A 23,656-nucleotide genomic window follows, 5' to 3' on the forward strand; every position below is an offset into this window, starting at 1 on the left:
AGGCCCACCTGGGCCATCTACTCACCTGTTGCTGTCTTCGAGGCCAGTCCTTGCACGCCCCTTTCCGCGGCAGGCCCGCAGGCCACATTTATATCCATTACATAGCATGATGAGAAAAATGCAAAACACTCTCCCCACAGGTATCCATGTTTGTTGCATTTTAGCTGATTGATTAAAAAACGTTAAGGAGGTCGCCACGGAAGTAAACAATGTAGGGGTCCAACTTTCACATACTCTTAATAACCAAATAAATAAGAATAAGTAATTTTGGTCCCATGCCAAATTTTGGTCTAATAGTGGCCATTTTGTCGCCATATAGTGGCCAATGAGAGTAACTCCGACATTAATTGTACACAGCATAGCATTCACTTACATGACCCAATCCAAACAACCTCCCCTAGTCATGGTGCAGGAAAAAATAATCAACCGGCACAAAAATTAAACACACATTGAACATTGTAGAAATGAATTAAAAAAAACGTCCAAACAACATAAAAAAAACTTTCATCGGGTTTTATTTTTTTTTTTTGTCACGCCCAAGCTCGTTTTCCTCCTCGTCATCAGGGCTAATTCCTATTCTCTCTTCCCCTACAGTGAAGCCAACCATCATAGACGTGGACATATTTGTCAACAGCATCGGGCCCGTGTCCTCCATAAACATGGTAAGTCACATGACCATTTCACAACGGGTTCTGATTGGCCAGTCGCGTGTCCTGAAAATGGGACAAGATGATTAAGTATTACATTTGCTATAAACTAGCATTCAGATAAGGTAGCATGTATCATGTTTGTTAACAACACAGGGTACTTTTTTTTAAATCATCTTTTCACTATTGATAAAATTTTTCTTTTTTTTTTTTGCTTTATTGATATTAATTATTATTGAATCTGCCTAAGTATGGTTATTGTTTACATTGGAACCGATACGGTGCCGATTACCGGTACCTGGTAATCGATGCCGGTACTCACCTGTACCAATTTTCGGTACTTTTGTGCGTGTTAATAAATAAATTTTAAATATTATTTTTATCGCAACATTACAAAATAAGCTGATTATGATAATTGTTGTCCAGTTGTTACAGCTCGTTTTATTATCATCATGTTATCAATTACAATATGACATTATGTTTCAATTACAATTCCAAGATGTGAAATGGCAGCAATGTATAGTTTATGGTGTTTTGTTTTTGTTGTTGTTGCGCCCTAAAAAGTGTTAACACTGTAAGTATTGTACTTTTTACGCACCAGGAAATCGCCATGTATAATCGCTAATGCTAATCAGTAACATGTTATTGGCAAAGCCAATGGATATTTGCATCAAGCCAGCACATTTTTGGAAAAGCGGAGCCCTACTTTACTTACGTTTTTAGTCAATCACTTTGTCTGCAATTTAAAACGGCAACATGACCGAGAGTTAGTTTGGCTCAGTTCGCTCTCAGTGCTGCCGGAGTGATCGCCAAAGTGCAAAGAGGTAACCGGGTAACATGACACCGTTGGATCCTATATGAATCGGTGCTTGCTAGGACCGACTCACCAAAAAAGTACCCATCCCTACATTTGCCCAACTTTTGCGACCCAAATATAATATGAACCACTTCGTCTCGGCGATCTTGTGATCCAGACCAGTGGTCCCCAACCACCGGGCCGTGGCCCGATTGGTACCGGGCCGCAGAAGAATTTTTTATAAAAAAAATAAAATAAAAAATTGAAAATATTTTTATTTATTTTATTTTATTTTTTATTAAATCAACATAAAAAACACAATATACACTTACAATTAGTGCACCAACCACAAAAAACTCCCTTTTCATGACAAAAACGGCCCTTTTTCATGACAAAGAAGAAACAAATAAAAATTAAATTCGACTAAGTATTTTCAAGGAAATTCATATTGCAAGAACTTTCCATATCGGTATGGAAAAAACATAGTGTATCTAGCATATGAAAACAAATGGTATTAAAATTATAATTAGAAAGTAATCTTGCTGATTCGACTAAGTATTTTCAAGGAAATTCATATTGCAAGAACTTTCCATATCGGTTTGGAAAAAACATAGTGTATCTAGCATATGAAAACAAATGGTATTAAAATTATAATTATAAAGTAATCTTGCTGATTCGACTAAGTATTTTCAAGGAAATTCATATTGCAAGAACTTTCCATATCGGTATGGAAAAAACATAGTGTATCTAGCATATGAAAACAAATGGTATTAAAATTATAATTATAAAGTAATCTTGCTGATTCGACTAAGTATTTTCAAGGAAATTCATATTGCAAGAACTTTCCATATCGGTATGGAAAAAACATAGTGTATCTAGCATATGAAAACAAATGGTATTAAAATTATAATTATAAAGTAATCTTGCTGATTCGACTAAGTATTTTCAAGGAAATTCATATTGCAAGAACTTTCCATATCGGTATGGAAAAAACATAGTGTATCTAGCATATGAAAACAAATGGTATTAAAATTATAATTATAAAGTAATCTTGCTGATTCGACTAAGTATTTTCAAGGAAATTCATATTGCAAGAACTTTCCATATCGGTTTGGAAAAAACATAGTGTATCTAGCATATGAAAACAAATGGTATTAAAATTATAATTATAAAGTAATCTTGCTGATTCGACTAAGTATTTTCAAGGAAATTCATATTGCAAGAACTTTCCATATCGGTATGGAAAAAACATAGTGTATCTAGCATATGAAAACAAATGGTATTAAAATTATAATTATAAAGTAATCTTGCTGATTCGACTAAGTATTTTCAAGGAAATTCATATTGCAAGAACTTTCCATATCGGTATGGAAAAAACATAGTGTATCTAGCATATGAAAACAAATGGTATTAAAATTATAATTATAAAGTAATCTTGCTGATTCGACTAAGTATTTTCAAGGAAATTCATATTGCAAGAACTTTCCATATCGGTATGGAAAAAACATAGTGTATCTAGCATATGAAAACAAATGGTATTAAAATTATAATTATAAAGTAATCTTGCTGATTCGACTAAGTATTTTCAAGGAAATTCATATTGCAAGAACTTTCCATATCGGTATGGAAAAAACATAGTGTATCTAGCATATGAAAACAAATGGTATTAAAATTATCATTATAAAGTAATCTTGCTGATTCGACTAAGTATTTTCAAGGAAATTCATATTGCAAGAACTTTCCATATCGGTATGGAAAAAACATAATGTATCTAGCATATGAAAACAAATGGTATTAAAATTATAATTATAAAGTAATCTTGCTGATTCGACTAAGTATTCTTTTTATTTATTTCTGACCGTCCTAATATGTTGCCTTGCACACGCACAGAATGTTTTTTTCTGCTTCACCTTTGCAGCGCAGTCTCGCTTCTACGTGATCACATTGCGAGTGCTAAATGATTAGCGTGTGTTGTGCTGAGGTGCAATTGTCAGTGCACAAGTTTGCACATGTTTTAGTTCACGCAAACCTTTCCTAAATCAATTCCTTTTTTTATCTCAATTAGAATTGATGTACATTTTCTTCCGGATTGTAGAGCACACTAGTATATTAGCCGCACCCGTTAAATTTTTGGGTATAAGGATCGGTGTAACTCGGCCTGTCGCCATCACGTCTCCACCTCGTCGCTGCCACCACAGCCGCGGGGGCAATAGACTACTGACTGTGGTGAAGTAGGCCGGCTTCTTCGCATGAAGAAGCCTCCAACGGTTGGTTGTGTTTTCCGCTCCATTTGTTCAATTGCGATATATGATATACCGCATTTCCTTGAATTGCCGCAGGACATATATAGTATGTGCCTGCCTTGAATTACTGCCGGGTCAAACTCGCTTCGCAAAATAATTAGCGCATGCTTAGTATTACGGCCTGGTCAAACTCATGACGTCATCATTTTCAAAATGGAGGAGGCTGATTTCAATACCGGTAATTTGAAATCGCATAAAGGGAAGAAGATTGAGAGATATTCAGTAGGATTTAAGGTCTAAGCATACATCACAATCAAATTTTTACTGCGTGCCTTTGGTAAGTGCCGGCGTGAGAATAGGTTTTTGAAATAATTAGCGCATGCTTACTTTTACCGCATGCCTTTGGTAAGCGCAGGAGTGAGAAGATGTTTTAAATTAATTCAAGGAAATATGGTATATCTTGATATTTTTTCCGTAAAGTAAAAACAAAACAGTCCTAGTTACCTGAGATACTAAGTACGTCATTATTATGACTTAGTAATATACTAAGTTAAAATAATGGCTTACTAAGTCAAAATAAAGACTTACAAAATCAAATTAATGACTTACTGTAAGTAAGTGTTTGCAATAAGCGTTTGAAAAAAAAAGTTAAAAGTGTCGCCACATAAATATGTTCAACTCATCATGCTTAATTTATGATAGCATAAAAAGTTAAAAAGAGTTCAAAGTTTCATGCTGGCAGTAAAAATGTGTTTTTAAGAATTAGTGACTTGGAAGTGGCTCTCACTGTGGAGGGGCGTTAGCCGTTAGCGAGGACACGTTCAATGGCTGCCAAATTTGACATGCATTAAAATGTCCAGTGTCGTCTTTATCGCGCAACCCTAGTTTGGATCAGTCCACTGTTAAATTAGAAGATTGTTCGTAATAAAAGTAGTAATTAGTGTGAGCGTGTACTTGAGACCATAATTGGACGTCGAACAACGTTTACATGAAGCCTTTTGCTTTCTTTGAAGTACAATCCTTACAAAGAACGCCACCATTGTTTCCAATGACGCCTCTGCAATTATTTCTTTGTGTGGAACCATCAGTTTCGTTTTGAAATAAAAGAACTACTCGGCACGTTAAGCTGCCACGCTGGAACCTACGTGACGCCAGAGCGCTTTTTTCCAAGTCGACGCCGTGTTCTGAAGGATTCAATTCCACCTGCTCTGATTATAACTTTTCTGGCGCCGTTGAAATGAGGAATTTTCATTTCATTTTGCATTCATCTCCGTCATTGATGTGCATCTTTGCTCAATAGACAATTAAACCTCAGCAACTAAACACACTTTTACCTGCCTGAGAAGGAACGGGATGAAGAAAATCTTTTATTTTCCTGCCCCCCTTCAACATAATACGTAGTCTTACTTAATGGATAGCCTACAAAACAAAGAAATACATTAAAATATAATGAAAACACACACAAAAAACACAGCAAGTGTAAAACTTGATGAAGTACAAACCGAACCAAAAAAAAGTAATATAACGGGATGATACCAAACAATTACAAAACCAGATAAAAAAATAAGTAAAATAATAAATATAAAACAAAATGTAAAGACTGAAGGCTGTCCATTTGATCTTGTTGTTCTGTCTTTATAATTCTTTTTCAATTGGAATATATTTTTACAGTCTCTTATCTCATTGTAAAGAGAATTCCACTGATATACATTTGAAATGACCTTTTCTTTGATACTCTTTGTCAGGGTCAAAAACTATGAGATATTATTAAGACACAGAAACAGAAAATAGATGACAAGCCAGTGATTGCTTTTTCTCGTACGAGGAGAGTGACCTGGAGAAAGTTTGTCAGTTACAGGCTCCAACTCACTCTGAAACTTTTCTCCCACTACCCATCCATCCATTTTCTACCGCTTATTCCCTTCTTGGGTCGCGGCGGGCACTGGCGCCTATCTCAGCTACAATCGGGCGGAAGGCGGGGTACACCCTGGACAAGTCGCCACCTCATCGCAGGGCCAACACAGATAGACAGACAACATTCACACTCACATTCACACACTAGGGCCAATTTAGTGTTGCCAATCAACCTATCCCCAGGTGCATGTCTTTGGAAGTGGAGGGAACCCACGCATTCACGGAGAGAACATGCAAACTCCACACAGAAAGATCCCGAGCCTGGATTTGAACCCAGGACTGCAGGAACTTCGTATTGTGAGGCAGACGCACTAACCCCTCTTCCACCGTGAAGCCCTCTCCCACTACCCTCGCCTTTTAATTCATTCTGGAGGCCCTGCATCTCACACACACACACACACACACACACACACAGCTGTACTAAGGGAGGGGTGGGATTTCCAGCTGTGTTGGAAACATAACACCTTTGTTGAGAACATAAGACATGCAAATACAAAAGATACAGTAACTTCCTGTGTTGCTCTGTCTCATCTGCAAATTCCTCTTTGAAGTTGGCAGGTAACCTAAATTTAATCTAACACCAAGTTTCGTTTCTCTTCAGTTTGTCTAACACAGGGGCGCTCACACTTTTTCTGCAGGCGAGCTACTTTTCAATTGACCAAGTCGAGGAGATCTACCTCATTCCTATTTGTAATTTATATTTATTTATTTATGAAAGAGACATTTTTGTTAACAAGTTAATGGTGTTTAATGATAATACAAGCATGTTTAACACACATAGATTCCTTTCTTTCATGAAGACAAGAATATAAGTTGGTGTATTACCTGATTCTGATGACTTGCATTGATTGGAATTAGACAGTGGTGCTGATAACGTCCGCATTTTCAAATGGAGGAGAAAAAAAGGTCCTCCTTTCTGTCCAATACCACATGAAAGTGGTTGGATTTGGCATCTCATTTGTCCAACTTGCATACTCGTTTTTAAACACTTTGTTATGAGAGTAGCATATGTGTGTGGCCCTTTAATGTCTGGCAGCAGGTGAGTGACGTCAGTGAGTGTGCGGGTGGGCAAGCAAGTGAGAAAGCGGTCGCTGAGGGCGGGGGAGAAATACATTGGCATCAAACTCCATAGCTTGCTAGCTTGTGCACGTTAGCTTTCTGAGACTCTTATTTTGTTAGCACAGGCAGGATGAAACAGGTCTTTTATGGTGAAGACAGGAACTGTGCAGTCGGTCTTTAGAGTTTTGACAGTAGGTACGGAGTCTCTAGAAATAAAATGTGTTTCTCTGCGTCCGCCCTGTTAGTGATTTTTGTCTTAAATATGAGCTCGCAGCAGCCAGCGTCATCTCACAAGATCCTCGGGTGCCGAGAATGTCAAACAACTGACGAAAGTGAAGTCTTGGTATGATTGATGATTGCTCATTTTTATGTCTATTTTTTAATGCCTGGCTTGAGATCGACTGACACACCCTCCGAGATCGACCAGTCAATCGCGATCGACGTAATGGGCACCCCTGGTCTAACACAATGCATAAGCAAACAATCATATTTGAATAAAAATGAGATAACTTGTTTACAATTAATCCAAAACCCTTCATTCTCAGAAATGTTGACAAATATTTTTTGTAAATTTGCTGGTATTCTTTCCTTTTAGTTTCGTTTAGTCTTTATTTGAAGGGACAATGCACAGAAACATTAAGCTCAAATACATATATGTTCTGTACCAGATTATAGCTAAATAGCTAATTTCCATTTGCAGCTACCTAAATTAATGGGATACAAAAATCATGCAATAAAATTATGACGATAAAATCATACCATAGCATGTAATCAAATTTTTAAAAAAGTCCTAAAATGCCCTTTTATGGACACATGCTTAGTATACAATACAACCACACCTCATTTACATCATCACACAAAGACTATACATGCTCTTGTTCACATCTGTCATCATTTGTAAAAACAACCATGATTTTAACACACACCCCTCACAATTTACAACAAAAATGCTCTCATGGATAAATAAAAGGCACATTAAGTTGATCTGTCAAACAAAGTGGCCACCTCAGTGACCGTGTGAGCAGCCTTGAACAAAACACATAATGCCTGTATCTTTACCAGCTCCTGTAGTTTCAATAAACCGGAATTGATGAATAATATGTTAGTGTGTTCTAGATAATCTACTTCATGAAAAATCCAGTGAGGGTTGGACTCCGCCAAGGCTGTCCTTTGTCACCGATTCTGTTCATAACTTTTATGGACAGAATTTCTAGGCACAGTCAAGGCGTTGAGGGGATCCGGTTTGGTGACCGCAGGATTAGGTCTCTGCTTTTTGCTGATGATGTGGTCCTGATGGCTTCATCTGACCGGGATCTTCAGCTCTTACTGGATCGGTTCGCAGCTGAGTGTGAAGCGACCGGAATGAGAATCAGCACCTCCAAGTCCAAGTCCATGGTTCTCGCCCGGAAAAGGGTGAAATGCCATCTCCGGGTTGGGGAAGAGACCCTGCCCCAAGTGGAGGAGTTCAAGTACCTAGGAGTCTTGTTCACGAGTGGGGGAAGAGTGGATCGTGAGATCGACAGGCGGATCGGTGCGGCGTCTTCAGTAATGCGGACGTTGTACCGATCCGTTGTGGTGAAGAAGGAGCTGAGCCGGAAGGCAAAGCTCTCAATTTACCGGTCGATCTACGTTCCCATCCTCACCTATGGTCATGAGCTTTGGGTCATGACCGAAAGGATAAGATCACGGGTACAAGCGGCCGAAACGAGTTTCCAGGTCTCTCCCTTAGAGATAGGGTGAGAAGCTCTGCCATCCGGGAGGAACTCAAAGTAAAGCCGCTGCTCCTCCACATCGAGAGGAGCCAGATGAGGTGGTTCGGGCATCTGGTCAGGATACCACCCGAACGCCTCCCTAGGGAGGTGTTTAGGGCACGTCCAACCGGTAGGAGGCCACGGGGAAGACCCAGGACACGTTGGGAAGACTATGTCTCCCGGCTGGCCTGGGAACGCCTCGGGATCCCCCGGGAAGAGCTAGACGAAGTGGCTGGGGAGAGGGAAGTCTGGGTTTCCCTGCTTAGGTTGTTGCCCCCGTGACCCGACCTCGGATAAGCGGAAGAAGATGGATTGATGGATTATTGACAACAAACAATCTCTTAAGTTTAATCATTACTGCGGCGTCTTCAGTAATGCGGACGTTGTATCGATCCGTTGTGGTGAACAAGGAGCTGAGCCGGAAGGCAAAGCTCTCAATTTACCGGTCGATCTTCGTTCCCATCCTCACCTATGGTCATGAGCTTTGGGTTATGACAAGTTCTGCCATCCGGGAGGAACTCAAAGTAAAGTCGCTGCAGTGTTTCCCACAGGTCAGTTATCTATTTGTGGTGGTGTGGTCGGTTGGGGGGGGTTGTGTTGGCAGCTACGCTACGTAGTTTTACTTGTCCTACCTAGGTTTTTTTCTGGCTGTTTAGTGCTCATGGCTTATGTCTTACTAAAATCCTTCCCGTTGACTATTTACAATACTACACATTAGATTATTATTATTATCTATAATTACATTTAAATGGCATTGCATACATGTAAAATGAAATGCTATTTCACATTATTTAACCAGTAGCAGTTACACCCATCTGAACAGGTCAGCCACCTGTTTAAAGCCCGATCACAGTTGAAATCTTGAAACAGACATGTGATTTGACCACAATGAAAAAGACTGAAAACATTTCCGGGGATCTGGGGGACCAATTTAACATGCTAAAATTAACAAAGACAACACCATTTGAAGAAAATATTTTAGTATTTAAAGACATGAAAACATCATTAATAGAACATACATACCCCAATTATCCTAATGAATCACTGTATATGGTTCAGTCCCAACAGTATTTAGTCACTAATATTTACATCTTGTGTTCATTTCACATCCACTAGTGTCATATGGATCAGTGTTATTATCTACAGTTTATTTACAGTATTACCACATTACTTCAGTTCATTTCTTTTAAAAAGACAGAAATGTAGAAGTCAATATTGCCTCAAATATTTTAAAGTGGCAGGAAAGCCTATCTCGCCGATTGTATAGTACCATATGTCCCGGCAAGAAATCTGCCTTCAAAAGACTCCGGCTTATTAGTGATTCCAAGAGCCCAAAAAAAGTCTGCGGGCTATAGAGCGTTTTCCGTTCGGGCTCCAGTACTCTGGAATGCCCTCCCGGTAACAGTTCGAGATGCTACCTCAGTAGAAGCATTTAAGTCTCACCTTAAAACTCATCTGTATACTCTAGCCTTTAAATAGACCTCCTTTTTAGACCAGTTGATCTGCCGTTTCTTTTCTTTCTCCTATGTCCCCCCCTCCCTTGTGGAGGGGGTCCGGTCCGATGACATACTGGCTGTCCAGAGTCGAGACCCAGGATGGACCGCTCGCCTGTATCGGTTGGGGACATCTCTACGCTGCTGATCCGCCTCCGCTTGAGATGGTCTCCTGTGGACGGGACTCTCGCTGCTGTCTTGGATCCGCTTGAACTGAACTCTCAATCCATAGTGGTATGGATTGAACTTTCACAGTATCATGTTAGACCCACTCGACATCCATTGCTTTCGGTCCCCTAGAGGGGGGGGGGGTTGCCCACATCTGAGGTCCTCTCCAAGGTTTCTCATAGTCAGCATTGTCACTGGCGTCCCACTGGATGTGAATTCTCCCTGCCCACTGGGTGTGAGTTTTCCTTGCCCTTTTGTGGGTTCTTCCGAGGATGTTGTAGTCGTAATGATTTGTGCAGTCCTTTGAGACATTTGTGATTTGGGGCTATATAAATAAACATTGATTGATTGATTGATTGAAGTTAACATCAACTCGCATAAAAACGGAAACGGAAGTGAAACTTTCAAAGTAAACGGTTTCAAAAGCAAGAATCTTCACTAAAGATGAATCAATAAAAATGATAATAATAGACCGTAAAATTATTGTAAAACCGTGATTGATAACACAGAACAATTCCCATTATATATCAGTAAAAGTTGTCTAGGTCTAAACTGACGGACCGGAGAAGCTCGCCAGCACTAGCTATCTTAAATGCTAACACTAAAACAATACATTAATGTTTTTCTCCGATAAATAACGACATACCCCAATATGAGCGAGTATAACCACATAACTGTGTCAGCAATTAAGACATTAAACTGCGCACATTAAAGCCACATGACGCAGTAGGCCTGTGAGCTCAAGACAGATCGATCGATCGATACTGAAGCAACGACAACCGGAAGTTGATTAATATGACGTCACCAAAACCGGACAGGACGCTCCCAGCAAATGTATCTTTCGTTGTAAAAAAATAAGAACAAAAACTTTAACAAAAAAAACCCAAAGACTTGCATATACAAACACCCAAATAAAAGTTATTTCTATTTAAGTGAAAGCGTCCTTTCTCTTGAGAACCGACATTAATCCATCCATCCATCCATCATCTTCCGCTTATCCAAGGTCGGGTCGCGGGGGCAACAGCGTAAGCAGGGAAGCCCAGACTTCCCTATCTCCAGCCACTTCATCTAGCTCTTCCCGGGGGATCCCGAGGCGTTCCCAGGCCAGCCGGGAGACATAGTCTTCCCCGTAGCCTCCTACCGGTTGGACGTGCCCTAAACACCTCCCTAGGGAGGCGTTCGGGTGGCATCCTGACCAGGTGCCCGAACCACCTCATCTGGCTCCTCTCGATGTGGAGGAGCAGCGGCTTTACTTTGAGTTCCTCCCGGATGGCAGAGCTTCTCACCCTATCTCTAAGGGAGAGACCTGGAAACTCATTTCGGCCGCTTGTACCCGTGATCTTATCCTTTCGGTCATGACCCAAAGCTCATGACCATAGGTGAGGATGGGAACGTAGATCGACCGGTAAATTGAGAGCTTTGCCTTCCGGCTCAGCTCCTTCTTCACCACAACGGATCGGTACAACGTCCGCATCACTGAAGACGCCGCACCGATCTGCCTGTCGATCTCACGATCCACTCTTCCCTCACTCGTGAACAAGACTCCTAGGTATTTGAACTCCTCCACTTGGGGCAGGGTCTCCTCTCCAACCCGGAGATGGCATTCCACCCTTTTCTGGGCGAGAACCATGGACTCGGACTCGGAGGTGCTGATTCTCATGCCGGTCGCTTCACACTCGGCTGCGAACCGATCCAGCGAGAGCTGAAGATCCCGGTCAGATGAAGCCATCAGGACCACATCATCTGCAAAAAGCAGAGACCTAATCCTGCGGTCACCAAACCGGAACCCCTCAACGCCTTGACTGCGCCTAGAAATTCTGTCCATAAAAGTTATGAACAGAATCGGTGACCAAGGACAGCCTTGGCGGAGTCCAACCCTCACTGGAAATGTGTCCGACTTACTGCCGGCAATGCGGACCAAGCTCTGACACTGATCATACAGGGAACGGACCGCCACAATAAGACAGTCCGATACCCCATACTCTCTGAGCACTCCCCACAGGACTTCCCGAGGGACACGGTCGAATGCCTTCTCCAAGTCCACAAAGCACATGTAGACTGGTTGGGCAAACTCCCATGCACCCTCAAGAACCCTGCCGAGAGTATAGAGCTGGTCCACAGTTCCACGACCAGGACGAAAACCACACTGTTCCTCCTGAATCCGAGGTTCGACTATCCGACGTAGCCTCCTCTCCAGTACACCTGAATAAACCTCACCGGTTTATTCAGGTGTACTGAATACCCCGAGATTAAAAAAGACGGAATTCCGACTTTAGACGGAAAAATCACATGCCTGTTGAAATGAAGGGACTTCAATGGCTAAAACATTAACCTGGACAACATTTTAACAGCTGGTAGGCCCGGATTTTATTCTTTTTATTGCATTCACGTGCTGCAGTGGACAATGCACGATTTAGCTTTCAGTATTAATGCAGGATCTGAAGCGCCGTCTCCACGCGTGTTTACTGACCACAGGGTTATAACCTGGACACGTTAGCTCGTCGGCATGGTAACAGGTGACTGTTACTGCGTGCGTCTGCCCTGGTCCCGAAAATAAAAATTAAGAAAATCCGAGTCGGTGCTGCACACTGCACAGGTTCGGACCACTTTTGAACTTGTTTGCCAAGACGTCTTACCCTCGTATTTTGATCCGGTTGGTCCGTTTTTCCTATACTTCGTCGTCGTCGTCGTCGTTTTCTTCTTCTGACCCACCAGGTGAATTAAGTGCAATTTGCGGAGTTACAATGCATAGTAGGCTACCTCCACCTACTGCACTGGAGTTGTAACTACAAGCTCCATTCACAGAGAGTTCCATTGCTTTTATGAGCGGTCGAGCGAGTCAAAAGCCGAAAAATCTATTTGTGGCGGCCGTAATTCTTTCATGGCGGGCCGCCACAAATAAATGAATGTGTGGGAAACCCTGCGCTGCTCCTCCACATCGAGAGGAGCCAGATGAGGTGATTCGGGCATCTGGTCAGGATGCCACCCGAACGCCTCCTTAGGGAGGTGTTTAGGGCACGTCCCACCGGTAGGAGGGCACGGGGAAGACCCAGGACACCCTAGGAAGACTATGTCTCCCGTCTGGCCTGGGAACGCCTCAGGATCCCCCGGGAAGACGAAGTGGCTGGGGAGATGGAAGTCTGGGCTTCCCATGATCCACCCATGGCGTTTCCCGACCCGACCTGGGATAAGCGGAAAAAGATGGATGGATGGATCGATGGATCCTTTTTTTGTTGCGTTATATTGTCAATTTGTGCTGTGACACTTTGTACATGCCCTGATTCAGAGCTGCTCGAAATAGCTGGGGAGAAGGAGGTCTGGGTTTGACGTTGCTGCCATTCAAATCCAGAATATTGTCCCGCTTTTATTTGCCATGGACGCACACAAAGTCCTGTTATAGATTATTGATTCTTTGTAATTGTCACTAAGGTCTGGGCAAAGGTCACATTTGCTGAAAAACGGTTAAGTCGGGCGAAAAGTGTATCACGATATCAGTGTTCTGTATCAGAAGATGTCAGGTTCAAACACTATTAAACAGACAAAGAAGCAAGGAATTAAACAGTGACAGAATAAATTTGGTTCAATTAGTAGAAACGCGGGCTTCACGGTGGAAGAGGGCTTAGTGCGTCTGCCTCGCAATACGAAGGTCCTGAGTAGTCCTGGGTTCAATCCCGGGCTCGGGATCTTTCTGTGTGGATTTGCATGTTCTCCCCGTGAATGCGTGGGTTCCCTCCGAGTACTCCGGCTTCCTCCCACTTCCAAAGACATGCACCTGGGGATAGGTTGATTGGCAACACTAAATTGGCCCTAGTGTGTGAATGTGAGTGTGAATGTTGTCTGTCTATCTGTGTTGGCCCTGTGATGAGGTGGCGACTTGTCCAGGGTGTACTCCGCCTTCCGCCCGATTGTAGCTGAGATAAGCACCAGCGCCCCCCACGATCTCAAGGGGAATAAGCGGTGGGAAAATGGTTGGATGGATGGAGGAAAAAACGCGTAAACCTGTACAGTGTCCCACAAAGCTCTGAAGAAAGATTGTACAGCTCCTCTTTTATTTGGATTTATTTATTTATTTGGATCTTGGCACCAGGAGCAATCAGGATAACAAGTAGGATATGACACGGAAGTTGTCAGTCATGGAGCCAAGGAGTAGAATCGCCAAGTGCCATTCAGCTGCCAAGGTGCAGATTAAATATCCTCTGGGGGAAATGGGAAGCAGCTGTGCACGTCTCGCAACTCCGCCCACAAGAGGAAAACAGGAACTCTAGAGGAACGAGAACTGAAGTGAGGTCAAAAGGTCAACTGCACCAACAAAGGAAAACTAAATACAAACCACAAGATGGCAGCAGGTGGTGACAGATTTTCCCTGATGACATGGCAACAGCTGGTTCTAAGGGATGGGGGTCGTAAGCCGCTGCTGCCTTTTGTCACCAAACAGTTCAAAGAATTCCACCCTTTTTTCTGTCAAGTACTCCTTCCACAGTTTTCAACCCACTTAAACCATTCCACCGTCAAAACATTCGTCTTAATCAGGACAAAAAACAAAGTTGTTATATGAACTGGAAAAATTCCTGGTTTTCCCCAAATTCCAGGAATTCCATAAAACCATTTCTCAATTCAACATGTTGCTACTTTAACATTTCTCGACCGATTTGAAAAATATCAAAACTATTTAAGTTGATCCTTTTTCCACCTTTGTTGTCAGGACGATGTTGATGATTGTACAAACCCCGTTTCCATATGAGTTGGGAAATTGTGTTACATGTAAATATGAACCGAATAAAATGATTTGCAAATCGTTTCAACCCATATTCAGTTGAATGCACTACAAAGATAAGATATTTGATGTTCAAACTCATAAACTTAATTTTTTTTTGCAAATAATAATTAACTTAAAATTTCATGGCTGCAACACGTGCCAAAGTAGTTGGGAAAGGGCATGTTCACCACTGTGTTACATCACTTTTTCCTTTAACAACACTCAATAAACGTTTGGGAACTTAGGAACCTAATTGTTGAAGCTTTGAAAGTGGAATTCTTTCCCATTCTTGTTTTATGTAGAGCTTCAGTCGTTCAACAGTCCGGGGTCTCCGCTGCCGTATTTTACGCTTCATAATGCGCCACACATTTTCGATGGGAGACAGGTCTGGACTGCAGGCGGGCCAGGAAAGTACCCGCACTCTTTTACTACAAAGCCACGCTGTTGTAACAAGTGGCTTGGCATTGTCTTGCTGAAATAAGCAGGGGCGTCCATGATAACGTTGCGTGGATGACAACATATGTTGCTCCAAAACCTGTATGGACCATTCAGCATTAATATTGCCTTCACAGATGTGTAAGTTACCCATGCCTTGGGCACTAATACACCCCCATACCATCACAAATGCTGGCTTTTGAACTTTGCGCCTATAACAATCCGGATGGTTATTTTCCACTTTGTTCCAGAGGACACCACGTCCACAGTTTCCAAATATAATTAAAATGTGGCCTCGTCAGACCACAGAACACTTTTCCACTTTGCATCAGTCCATCTTAGATGATCTCGGGCCCAGCGAAGCCGGCGGTGTTTCTGGGTGTTGTTGATAAATGGGTTTTGCTTTTCATAGCAGAGTTTTAACTTGCACTTACAGATGTAGCAACCAACTGTAGTTACTGACAGTGGCTTTATGAAGTGTTCCTGAACCCTTGTGGTGATATCCAGTACTCTGGAATGCCCTCCCGGTAACAGTTCGAGATGCCACCACAGTAGAAGCATTTAAGTCTCACCTTAAAACTCATTTGTATACTCTAGCCTTTAAATAGACCTCCTTTTTAGACCAGTTGATCTGCCGTTTCTTGTCTTTTTCTCCTATGTCCCACTCTCCCTTGTGGAGGGGGTCCGGTCCGATCCGGTGGCCATGTACTGCTCGCCTGTGTATCGGCTGGGGACATCTCTGCACTGCTGATCCGCCTCCGCTTGGGATGGTTTCCTGCTGGCTCCGCTGTGAACGGGACTCTCGCTGCTGTGTTGGATCCGCTTTGGACTGGACTCTCGCGACTGTGTTGGATCCATTATGGATTGAACTTTCACAGTATCATGTTAGACCCGCTCGACATCCATTGCTTTCCTCCTCTCCAAGGTTCTCATAGTCATCATTGTCACCGACGTCCCACTGGGTGTGAGTTTTCCTTGCCCTTATGTGAGCCTACCGAGGATGTCGTAGTGGTTTGTGCAGCCCTTTGAGACACTAGTGATTTAGGGCTATATAAGTAAACATTGATTGATTGATTGATCCTTTACACACTGATGTCGGTTTTTGATGCAGTACCACCTGAGGGATCAAAGGTCCGTAATATCATCGCTCACGTGCAGTGATTTCTCCAGATTCTCTGAACCTTTTGATGATTTTACGGACCGTAGATGGTAAAATCCCTAAATAGCTCGTTGAGAAATGTTGTTCTAAAGCTGTTCGACAATTTGCTTACAGAGTGGTCAGCCTCGCCCCATCCTTGTTTGTGAATTACTTAGCATTTTTATACCCAATCATGGCACCCACCTGTTCCCAATTAGCCTGCACACTTGTGGGATGTTCCATATAAGTGTTTGATGAGCGTTACTCAATTTATAAGTATTTATTGCCACCTTTCCCAACTTCTTTGTCACGTGTTGCTTGGCATCAAATTCTAAAGTTAATGATTATTTGCACACAAAAAATGTTCATCAGTTTGAACATCAAATTTGTTGTCTTTGTAGCATATTCAACTGAATATGGGTTGAAAATGATTTGCAAATCATTGTATTCCGTTTATATTTAAGACAATTTCCCAACTCATATGGAAACGGGGTTTGTACTAGCTACTCTAAACATGGCCATGTAGAAAGGAAGAACTCTTAAACATATCAGCGTCCTTCAACACCGTCCTACAGCGAAGTATCGACACACAGCAGTTTTTCCTTTTGGTCTTTGCAGGAGTACCAGATCGACATCATCTTCGCGCAGACGTGGACGGACAGCCGCCTGCGCTACAACAGCACCGTGAAGATATTGACGCTCAACAGCAACATGGTGGGCCTGATCTGGCTGCCCGACACCATCTTTCGAAACTCCAAGGATGCGGACGCGCACTGGATCACCGTGCCCAACCAGCTGCTCAGGATATGGAACGACGGCAAGATCCTCTACACCTTGAGGTACAACATGTCCGCTGACCTTGCCCTCTTGTCCAGTGTGAGTCAACAAAGGCACTATGGAACTAATATACATAACAACATGTGGGCACAAAATAATACATTTTTAGATGCATGTCCATTCCGGCAAAAACAATTATAAAAATCGATTAGTAAACGTCAATAATCCATTTATTTACTGTGAATAAAGTCATGCAGACAATTGTAAAATGTGTCTGACTGCAGAGAGATACGGGGTGTTCCAACAGGACAATGACCCCAAACACACGTCAAAAGTGGTAAAGGAATGGCTAAATCGGGGTAGAATTAAGGTTTTAGAAAGGCCTTCCGGAAGTCCTGACTTAAACGTGTGGACAATGCTGAAGAAACAAATCCATGTCAGAAAACCAACACATTTAACTGAACTGCACCAGTTTTGTCAAGAAGAGTAGTCAGAAATTCAAGCAAAAGCTTGCCAGAAGTTTGTGGATGGCTACCAAAAGCGCCTTATTGCAGTGAAACTTGCCAAGGGACATATAAGCAAATATTAACATTGCTGTACGTATACTTTTGACCCAGCAGATTTGCTCACATTTACAGTAGAACCATAATAAATTCATAAAAGAACCAAACTTCATGAATGTCCAGTCACTCAATCAACAAAAAAAATAAGAGTTGTAGAAATGATTGGAAACTCAAGACAGCCAAGACATTATGTTCTTTACAAGTGTATGTATGTATGTATATACATGTGTGTGTGTGTGTGTGTGTGTGTGTGTGTGTGTGTGTGTGTTTGTGTGTGTGTGTGTGTGTGTGTGTGTATATACACATATATGTATAAATATATATGTGTGTGTGTCTATATATGTATACGTAAATATGTGTTTGTGTGTGTGTATATATATACACATATATGTATATATATATACACATATATGTATACACATAGATATGTAAATATGTGTGTGTTTATATATATACTCATATTTACCCATATGTGTGTGTTTATATATCCATCCATCCATCCATTTTCTACCGCTTATTCCCTTTTGGGGTCGCGGGGGGCGCTGGCGCCTATCTCAGCTACAATCGGGCGGAAGGCGGGGTACACCCTGGACAAGTCGCCACCTCATCGCAGGGCCAACACAGATAGACGGACAACATTCACACTCACATTCACACACTAGGGCCAATTTAGGTGTTGCCAATCAACCAAAGAAACACATCTTGGGATATAGGCCCCTCCCACCTCCAAAGACACGTACCTTGGGATATAGGCTCCTCCCACCTCCAAAGAAACACATCTTGGGATATAGGCCCCTCCCACCACCAAAGACACAGACATGGGGATATAGGCCCCTCCCACCTCCAAAGACTGGTACCTGATAATATAGGCCCCTCCCACTTCCAAAGACACACACCTGGGGATATAGGCCCCTCCTACCTCCAAAAACCCACATATGGGGATATAGGCCCCTCCCACCTCCAAAGACATGCGCCTGATAGGTTGATTGTCAGCACTAAATGGCCCCTAGTGTGTTAAAGGCCCTGTCATTAGGGAGCTACTAGTTATCCCGCTATCCTGAGAGGGACAAGCAGTTTAAAATGGATGGATGGATATTCCAGAATGTTGTACCAAAGCAGAAGTACACACTGAGCGTGTCTTTGTTCTACTGGAGGTGCATTTTAACTTGATGTTATTCCACTGTGGCCGTCAACCTGCTTGTTGTTGTTGTTGTTGTTATTTATCAACAATAACAACAAGAGCGATGCAAAACAATGAGTGATGTGAGTCCACATTTGAATAAGACTCTGAAAAATGTCTTCCTGACATACGCTCATTTAATATCAGCTAGCACATCATTGGCCTGCCGACATTCTTCCTGCTGCGAGGATATTTTCGTATTTATATATTTATATATTTTTATATATTTGCCTTTGTGCAAACTTTGGGCAGTAATATCCGCCCATGGCGTGAGTAGGAGACAATGAAATGTCATTTGCTTTGATTCATTACTCCGCAGCAAACAGAGATGACATTCTGTGATAGCACTGCCTCTGCTGTGTGACCTGCTTTAATCAGCCTCACTTTGTCTCACTGCTCTTCAAAGAGGTGGCACTCGTGCGCTGCTTTAATCAGCCTCACATTGTCTCACTGCTCTTCAAAGAGGCAGCACTCGTGTGCTGTTTTAATCGGACTCAATTTGTCTCAGTGTCTTCAAAGAGGTGGCACTCGTGTGCTGTTTTAATCAGCCTCACTTTGTCTCACTGCTCTTCAAAGAGGCAGCACTCGTGTGCTGTTTTAATCGGACTCAATTTGTCTCAGTGTCTTTAAAGAGGCGGCACTCGTGCGCGGCTTTAATCAAACTCACATTGTCTCGCTGCTGTTTAAAGAGGTGGCACTCGTGCGCTGCTTTAATTAGCCTCACGTTGTCTCGCTGCTCTTCAAAGAGGTGGCACTCGTGCACTGCTTTAATCAGCCTCACATTGTCTTGCTGCTTTTTAAAGAGGCAGCACTCGTGTGCTGTTTTAATCGGACTCAATTTGTCTCAGTGTCTTTAAAGAGGCGGCACTCGTGCGCTGCTTTAATCAGCCTCACTTTTTCTCACTGCTCTTTAAAAATGCGGCACTCGTGCGCTACTCAAATCGGCCTCAATTTGTCTCGCTGGTCTTTAAAGAGATGGCACTCGTGCGCTGCTTTAATCGGCCTCACTTTGTCTCGCTGGTCTTTAAAGAGGCGGCACTTGTGCGCTGCTTTAATTAGCCTCACTTTGTCTCAATTGTCTGTAAAGCGGCGGCACTCGTGCGTTGCTTTGATCAGCCTCATTTTGCCTCGCAAGGGAAACTCCAATAAAACTTTAAAGAGGCGACACTCGTGCGCTGCTTTAATCAGCCTCACTTTGTCTCACTGCTCTTTAAAGAGGCGGCACTTGTGCGCTACTCTAATCGGCCTCACTTTGTCTCGCTGGTCTTTAAAGAGGCGGCACTCGTGCGCTGCTTTAATCAGCCTCAGTTTGTATCACTGATCTTTAAAGAGGCGGCACTCGTCTGCTTTAATTAGCCTCACTTTGTCTCAATGGTCTGTAAAGCGGCGGCACTCGTGCGTTGCTTTGATCAGCCTCATTTTGCCTCGCAAGGGAAACTCCAATAAAACTTTAAAGAGGCGACACTCGTGCGCTGCTTTAATCTGCCTCACTTTGTCTCGCTGCTCTTTAAAGAGGCGGCACTCGTGCGCTGCTTTAATCTGCCTCACTTTGTCTCGCTGGTCTTTAAAGAGATGGCACTCGTGCGCTGTTTTAATGGGCCTTACTTTGTCTTTAAAGAGGCCGCACTTGTGCGCTGCTTTAATTAGCCTCACTTTGTCTCAATGGTCTGTAAAGCGGCAGCACTCGTGCGTTGCTTTGATCAGCCTCATTTTGCCTCGCAAGGGAAACTCCAATAAAACTTTAAAGAGGCGACACTCGTGCGCTGCTTTAATCAGCCTCACTTTGTCTCTCTAGTCTTTAAAGTGGCGGCAATTGTGCGCTACTTTAATCAGCCTCACTTTGTCTCGCTGGTCTTTAAAGAGGCGGCACTCATGCGCTGCTTTAATCAGCCTCACTTTGTCTCACTGCTCTTTAAAGAGGCGGCACTCGTGCGCTACTCTAACCGGCCTCCCTTTGTCTCGCTGCTCTTTAAAGAGGCAGCACTCGTGTGCGGTTTTAATCGGACTCAATTTGTCTCAGTGTCTTTAAAGAGGCGGCACTCGTGCGCTGCTTTAATCAGCCTCGCTTTATCTCGTTGCTCTTTAAAGAGGCAGCACTCGTGTGCTGTTTTAATTGGACTCAATTTGTCTCAGTGTCTTTAAAGAGGCGGCACTCGTGCGCTGCTTTAACCGGCCTCCCTTTGTCTCGCTGCTCTTTAAAGAGGCAGCACTCGTGTGCTGTTTTAATCGGACTCAATTTGTCTCAGTGTCTTTAAAGAGGCGGCACTCGTGCGCTGCTTTAATCAGCCTCACTTTGTCTCGCTGGTCTTTAAAGAGGCGGCACTCATGCGCTGCTTTAATCAGCCTCACTTTGTCTCACTGCTCTTTAAAGAGGCGGCACTCGTGCGCTACTCTAACCGGCCTCCCTTTGTCTCGCTGGTCTTTAAAGAGGCAGCACTCGTGTGCTGTTTTAATCGGACTCAATTTGTCTCAGTGTCTTTAAAGAGGCGGCACTCGTGCGCTGCTTTAATCAGCCTCGCTTTATCTCGTTGCTCTTTAAAGAGGCAGCACTCGTGTGCTGTTTTAATTGGACTCAATTTGTCTCAGTGTCTTTAAAGAGGCGGCACTCGTGCGCTGCTTTAACCGGCCTCCCTTTGTCTCGCTGCTCTTTAAAGAGGCAGCACTCGTGTGCTGTTTTAATCGGACTCAATTTGTCTCAGTGTCTTTAAAGAGGCGGCACTCGTGCGCTGCTTTAATCAGCCTCACTTTGTCTCGCTGGTCTTTAAAGAGGCGGCACTCATGCGCTGCTTTAATCAGCCTCACTTTGTCTCACTGCTCTTTAAAGAGGCGGCACTCGTGCGCTACTCTAACCGGCCTCCCTTTGTCTCGCTGGTCTTTAAAGAGGCAGCACTCGTGTGCTGTTTTAATCGGACTCAATTTGTCTCAGTGTCTTTAAAGAGGCGGCACTCGTGCGCTGCTTTAATCAGCCTCACTTTGTCTCGCTGCTCTTTAAAGAGGTGGCACTCGTGCGCTGCTTTAATCAGCCTCGCTTTATCTCGTTGCTCTTTAAAGAGGCAGCACTCGTGTGCTGTTTTAATTGGACTCAATTTGTCTCAGTGTCTTTAAAGAGGCGGCACTCGTGCGCTGCTTTAATCTGCCTCACATTGTCCCGCTGGTCTGAAAAGAGGCGGCACTGGTGCGCGGTTTTAATCAGCCTCACTTTGTCTTGCTGCTCTTTAAAGAGGCGGCACTCGTGCGCTGCTTTAATCAGCCTTACTTTGTCTCGCTGGTCTTTAAAGAGGCCGCACTTGTGCGCTGCCTTAATTAGCCTCACTTTGTCTCAGTGGTCTGTAAAGCGGCGGCACTCGTGCGTTGGTTTGCTCAGCCTCATTTTGCCTCGCAAGGAAAACTCCAATAAATTTTTAAAGAGGCGACACTCGTGCGCTGCTTTAATCGACCTCACTTTCCCTCGCAAGGGAAACTCAATCAAAACTTTAAAGAGGCGGCACTCATGCACTGCTTCTTTGGCCTCACTTTTTCTTGCTGCTCTTTAAACAGGCGGTACTCGTGCTTTACATTAATCGGCCTCACTTTGTCCTGCTGGTTTTTTATAGAGGCAACACTCGTGTGCTGCTGTAATCAGCCTCACTTTGTCTCGCTGTTTTTTAAAGAGATGGCACTCATGCGCTGCGCTACATTAATCGGCCTCACTTTGTCTTGCTGCTCTTTAAAAATGCGGCACTCGTGCACTACATTAATCGGCCTCACTTTGTCTCGCTGGTTTTTATAGAGGCAACACTCGTGTGCTGCTGTAATCAGCCTCACTTTGTCTCGCTGTTTTTTAAAGAGATGGCACTCATGCGCTGCGCTACATTAATCGGCCTCACTTTGTCTTGCTGCTCTTTAAAAATGCGGCACTCGTGCACTACATTAATCGGCCTCACTTTGTCTCGCTGGTTTTTAAAGAGGCGGCACTCGTGCGCTGCTTTGATCATCCTCACTTTGCCTCGCAAGGAAAACTCCAATAAATCTTTAAAGAGGCGGCACTCGTGCGCTGCTCTAATCGGCCTCACTTTCCCTTGCAAGGAAAACTCCAATAAATATTTCAAGAGGCAGCACTCGTGCACTGCTTTAATCGGCCTCACTTTGTCTTGCTGTTCTTTAAAAATGCGACACTCGTGCACTACATTAATCGGCCTCACTTTGTCTCGCTGGTTTTTAAAGAGGCGGTACTCGTGCGCTGCTTTGATCGGCCTCACTTTGTCTCGCTGGTCTTCAGAGAAGCGGCACTTGTGCGCTGCTTTAAGCAGCCTCACTTTGACTCGCAAGGAAGACTTCATTAAGTCTTGAAGTCTTAATGAAGAAAACAGTTTTTAAACTTGCAAATCGTTTTTTTAAACTTTTTTTTGTATTTGCAAATTTTTTTTTGTTTGTTTTTTTGCAGAAAATTGCATATATACTTGCAAATCGTTTTTTACTAGTAGAATATTTTTTTCACTCGCAAATGTTTTTTTTTATATATATATTTTATTTACTTTTTAAAAGGTTATTTTCAGAAAATGGATTTTATCAATCAAATCAATTCAAAGTTTGTTTATACAGCAGTTAATCACAAATGCCTTTTTTTTTACCTTGTGAAATATTTTTTTACTTGCAGAAAACAGTTTTTAAACTTGCAAATCGTTTTTTTAAATGATTTTTTTAAACATGCAAATCGTCTGTCATTTATTTATAGAGCCCTTAATCACAAATGCCTC

General features: G+C 42.9%; 1 protein-coding gene across 1 annotated transcript in view; it reads left to right on the plus strand.

Moving 5' to 3' along the window:
- The window catches only part of LOC133543305 (gamma-aminobutyric acid receptor subunit gamma-3-like), a 78,720-nt gene that overhangs the window by 49,702 nt on the left and 5,362 nt on the right, over positions 1 to 23,656 (plus strand). The window contains exons 4-5 of the mRNA XM_061887791.1: positions 595 to 662; positions 17,019 to 17,239. Coding sequence (XP_061743775.1) covers positions 595 to 662; positions 17,019 to 17,239 — 289 coding nt within the window. The remainder of the gene's footprint in view (positions 1 to 594; positions 663 to 17,018; positions 17,240 to 23,656) is intronic.

Source organism: Nerophis ophidion, linkage group LG26 (assembly GCF_033978795.1).
Source record: "Nerophis ophidion isolate RoL-2023_Sa linkage group LG26, RoL_Noph_v1.0, whole genome shotgun sequence".
In the NCBI taxonomy this organism is placed as follows: domain Eukaryota; kingdom Metazoa; phylum Chordata; class Actinopteri; order Syngnathiformes; family Syngnathidae; genus Nerophis; species Nerophis ophidion.